Source organism: Limulus polyphemus, unplaced genomic scaffold (assembly GCF_000517525.1).
Source record: "Limulus polyphemus unplaced genomic scaffold, Limulus_polyphemus-2.1.2 Scaffold8706, whole genome shotgun sequence".
Classification (NCBI taxonomy): Eukaryota; Metazoa; Arthropoda; class Merostomata; order Xiphosura; family Limulidae; genus Limulus; species Limulus polyphemus.
The window spans coordinates 14,961-20,417 of record NW_013674316.1 but is presented as its reverse complement, the minus strand read 5'-3'; the positions used below and the strand labels follow the sequence as shown (position 1 = coordinate 20,417).

Genomic DNA, 5,457 nt, shown 5'->3' with positions numbered 1-5,457 from the left:
GCAGTTGATATTCTGTTATATTATTACTTTCTATCTTCTATATTCACCTATTAAAGAATGCAGTTGATATTCTGTTATATTATTACTTTCTATCTTCTATATTCACCTATTAAAGAATGTTGTTATATTATTACTTTAGGTTGGAATGTTACTCAAGCTATAGGAGCTATAATAATAAGTTATTCTTTGTATTAAACAACTAGCCAAACATTTTAAGGGAATTATGTTGATGAAAAAGAAATATAAAAAAAAAGAATCGTTTCTGATTCGATTATTAAAGAACACCGAGTTCTTCCATTTTACGTATTTGTAAAACGTACTGTACCACTAACTGCCATATACGGTTATTGTTAATACAAACTGCCGTATACGATTCTTCTTAACACGAACTGCCATATACGGTTCTTCTTTACACAAACCGTCATATACAGTTGTTGTTAACACAAATTGTCATGTACAGTTAGTGTTAACATAAAATATCATATACAGTTATTGTTAACATAAAGTGCCATATACGGTTCTTCTTTACACAAACCGTCATATACAGTTGTTGTTAACATAAACTGTCATGTACAGTTACTGTTAACATAAAATACCATACAGTTATTGTTAACATAAAGTGCCATATACGGTTCTTCTTAGTACAAACTGGCATGTACAGTTATTGTTAACACAAACTACCATGTATGGTTCTTCTTAACGCAAACACTGTCATATACTGTTATTGTTAACACACACTACCATATATGGTTCTTCTTAACACAAACACTGCCAGATTACTATTATTGTTAATTCGGCACTAGTTAGCTTCGATTCGCCATATACTATTGATGTTAATTCAGCACTAGTTAGCTTCGATTCGCCATATACTATTGATGTTAATTCGGCACTAGTTAGCTTCGATTCGCCATATACTATTGATGTTAATTCGGCACTAGTCAGCTTCGATTCGCCATATACTATTGATATTAATTCAGCACTAGTTAGCTTCGATTCGCCATATACTATTGATGTTAATTCGGCACTAGTTAGCTTCGATTCGCCATATACTATTGATATTAATTCAGCACTAGTTAGCTTCGATTCGTCCTACATCTTCAACTAGAATTTTATAAGAATGGTGATTTATTTTTATAGCTTCATATTCAGATCAGTATGATTCTGTATATTGCTCACCATTATAAGCATGTAGATTCTGCTTATTGCTCACCATTATAAGCATGTAGATTCTGCTTATTGCTCACCACTATAAGCATGTTCAATCACGAAATTGTGTTTTAGTCTTAAGTATTCAAGACATACAAGCTAATTAGTACAACAATATACAAGAGACATAACTGGAATTGAGTTGCAAGATTAGTAATCGCTCAAAGCTTAGTCTTAAACCTGAATCTTCTTAAATCTAAGGAGCCGATTTTACTTAAACAAATGCCAGGAACCAGTATACTGTTTAAATCACTTTCCCGAACATCTGATACCGCGATTACTGAACTAATGGATTTTTAGGAAAGAGTGGCAGGAGTTATTAACTTGCGGTTTGATAATCACTTAAAACAATAATCATTTACCTATTCTTCCCCCAATATATAATTAGTAGTCAGTTCTACACTATCTTCATCTGTTACTATGGTTTAACAAGTTGTGTTCTAAGTAAAGGTGGCAAAAGTATCGGTATCTTCATGATCAGCTAATACAATAAAGTCAGATTACTCTCTGTACCTTCGCCTATTTAGCTTAGATGTCTAGTTAATTGTCTAGGCTTTCTAGGATCATGATTATTTAACCAATCTTATCTACTCTCTGTAGCCGAAACAGCTTAATAGCGGTTATCTTTAATCAATATAAATTATAAATCTTTGTCTACATTCTACCTTAATAACCAAATTATTTGTCTCTAAAAATAGCAGTGATAGTGACTATTTATCTAGTATCTGCGACTTTCTGTAAACGTTAACTATTTATTCATTTCTCTAGATTATTTGTAGTCATAACTATTTGGACAGTTATCTTTAATTGTCACGTTTTTTAGCCAAGCTTTTCGACTGTTACTTGTCATAATTACTTAGCCAGTCTTTTTGGCCATCTCTGTTCATAATTATTTAGCCAGTTTTATTGACCATCTCTAATCATAACTATCTAGTAGTCTTCTTGACTACTTCTAATCATAATTATTTACCTAGTCTTCTTGACCATCTTTAATCATAACTATTTAATAGTCATGTTTAATTATAACGACTTGGCCAGTATTCTTGGCCATTTCTACTTGATTACTTACCTACCATTCTCGATAATCTGTACTTACACTTATATATATCCAGTCTTCTCAACTAGTTGTTCCTATAACTATTAAGCCTATATTTCTGACAGTCTTATCATAAAAACTTGGCCAGTCTTCTTGATCATCACCAGTCATAACGAATTAGACAGTACTCTAGACTGTAGATACAGTAGTTTTCACTTTTAAAACAATATTTTAAGCTATCTCTAATTACAATGACTTACCCAGTTTTCTATTTGACCTTACCTTGTTTTCCATACTATCCGTACCAATATTCACCTAACCAGTATTATTAACTAACTGTATTCATGATTGTTTACACAACCTTCTTGACAACCTTAACAACTATTTAGCCAGTTTTCTTCACTTTCCTTTCTTGCGACTATTTACCCAGTTTGTGGCCATTCTTTTTTAATTGGTCTTTTTTTTAAATTATCAGTTATAGTTACTTAGCCAGTTTTCCTATCTGTGTGAATAACTAATTATTCAGTCATCTTGGCTATAGTATCCACATAAATCTACAGTCTTCTCTTCTCTCTGTTTTTTATGGTTATTTATACTCCAGTCTTCTCCAATGATATCTGGAGCATGAACATTAACTCTACAATATTCTCTCTGTTTTTTTACAATTATTTATGCCTTTGATTACCTAGATACTCCAGGAATTTCTGGAGCATGACCATTAACTCTACAGTCTTCTCTTCTCTCTGTTTTTTACAATTATTTATGCCCTTGATTACCTAGATACTCCAGGAATGTCTGGAGCATGACCATTAACTTTACAATCTTCTCTCTGTTTTTTACAATTATTTATGCCTTTGATTATCTAGATACTACAGGAATATCTGGAGCATGACCATTAACTTTACAGTCTTCTATTCTCTCTGTTTTCTATGGTTATTTATGCCCTTGATTACCTAGATACTCCAGGAATGTCTGGAGCATGACCATTAACTATACAGTCTTCTATTCTCTCTGTTTTCTATGGTTATTTATGCCCTTGATTATCTAGATACTCCAGGAATGTCTGGAGCATGACCATTAACTCTACAATCTTCTCTCTGTTTTCTATGGTTATTTATGCCCTTGATTACCTAGATACTCCAGGAATGTCTGGAGCATGACCATTAACTCTACAATCTTCTCTCTGTTTTCTATGGTTATTTATGACCTTGATTATCCAGACACTCCAGGAATATCTGGAGCATGACCATTAACTCTACCGTCTTCTCTTCTCTCTGTTTTTTTACAATCATTTATGCCTTTGATTATTTAGATACTCCAGGAATATCTGGAGCATGACCATTAACTCTACAATCTTCTCTCTGTTTTTTACAATTATTTATGCCTTTGATTATCTAGATACTCCAGGAATTTCTGGAGCATGACCATTAACTCTACAGTCTTCTCTTCTCTTTGTTTTTTACAATTATTTATGACCTTGATTATCTAGATACTCCAGGAATATCTGGAGCATGACCGTTTGCTGGAATATCCTTTCTTATCCGTGGATATTTTTAAAAAAAAATTCAAACCATCTGAAACCAGAGTCATTTAGCTTAAATTCAATGACACCAAATACAGTAAATGTTCAGCTATTAATCTCACAATAGCTTGCAAGCAGTGATATAAAACATGTGACTTATCATCTCGGTAAACACGAATGTTCAGTAGAAGTTTCATTAAAAGATACGCAATCATGAAACTTAAATTACTCATCACTAGGTCTGCTAAAGAACTTCAAATTAAATATTGTTTAATCACTGTCTGCTAAAGAACTTCAAATTAAATATCATTTAATCACTGTCTGCTAAAGAGCTTCTAATTAAATATCATTCAATCACCGTCTGCTAAAGAGCTTCAAATTATATATCGTTTAATCACTGTCTGCTAAAGAGCTTCAAATTAAATACAGTTTAAACACTGTCTGCTAAATTGTTTGGGAATAAAAGTGCCAAGTTATCTATAGTCAGAAGCGTTTAATCCAGCTTTACCAAAAGTTTGGAACATTATAATACTAAATATTTAAAAAAATGTTGGAAAATTATAGAAAAAAAGACATATATTGGAGATACAGCTATAACATGGCAAGAAAAATTTAGGTATCGGAAAAATACTGAGAAAATGCTCCGGCCGTTTTCGTGAATTCTGCTGGATTACACACTTTGTTGTGAATCACGCAGTCGATTAAGTGGGTGGTTTGTTTTTCTTGACGTCGTATGGACACGTCTTTGTTACTTACACGTGTGTAGGTCAATGAGTTTCGCACACGTTTTGCACTCCACGTAGCAACACCAATGAAATTTGCACTTGCACCTTTCTTTTACTAAAGTCTTGTACGTGTTATATCCTCGTCCACAGCATAACAAGTTACAACCATCGGTAGAAGGCGAAGTTCGATTACACAAGCGGCTTTGTGTGCCGAACGAACCAGTAAGTTCATCATCCACGCAGTAATCCGGTGATTGGTCCAGGTACACCAGGTCTCCACTAGTTGGTAGAGTAAATCTTGGGTTTTTGATCTGCAGTCTCCCTCTCCGGTTTATCTTAACTTCGGTGGCGCCATCGTACTTGTCTTTGAGATGATCTCCGATTTCTCGAAACGATGCTAGCTGCTGCCAGCACGTGATCAGTGAGCACGAGCCAGAAACTCCGTGGCACTTGCACGTGACGTGAGTTTTGTGAATGACAGCCTGAATGAAATAGATAAATAAAATATCGTTGAAACAGCGAGCATCAGTAAAGTCATTTAATTGACATTAATTGACAAAGATTAAATAAAAACTCACCGTAAATGTGTAGTAAAGGAAATGATTTATTATACATACAATTATACATTCCCTAATATGAATTATTCACACCGTTCAACCTATCAAACGGATAACCATTACCGATTGGTGTAGCATTTTGGATGGAAAATGGGCAACCACCAAAATGTTAAATAATAATAAAATGAAACCTTCTGTGCCTAATGATACACATTAATGTATTTTACTATGGTCTGTTATGTCTGTATACGTAAATTAGACAGAGATTTTTTCTGCTCTGTCCAATAAATCATTTCACATTATGGCAACCTTAATGATGAGAATGTGTAAGCAGTGAAATAAATCTCTTACAGTGAGAAAATGGATAATTTTCATGCATTACAGCTATTAAACAGAAATTTTGTATTATAA

At 33.4% G+C, this 5,457-nt stretch overlaps 1 protein-coding gene across 1 annotated transcript; it reads right to left on the bottom strand.

The window, feature by feature from the left end:
* Nucleotides 1-4,296: 4,296 nt before the first annotated feature.
* Nucleotides 4,297-4,971, bottom strand: LOC106475518 (protein Wnt-5b-like; the record flags this gene model as incomplete). The annotated part of the gene is made up of 1 exon (XM_013936197.2): nucleotides 4,297-4,971. A coding segment is annotated over one exon (459 nt), but the record flags the coding sequence as incomplete, so codon positions are not given.
* Between the last annotated feature and the right edge of the window lie 486 nt (nucleotides 4,972-5,457).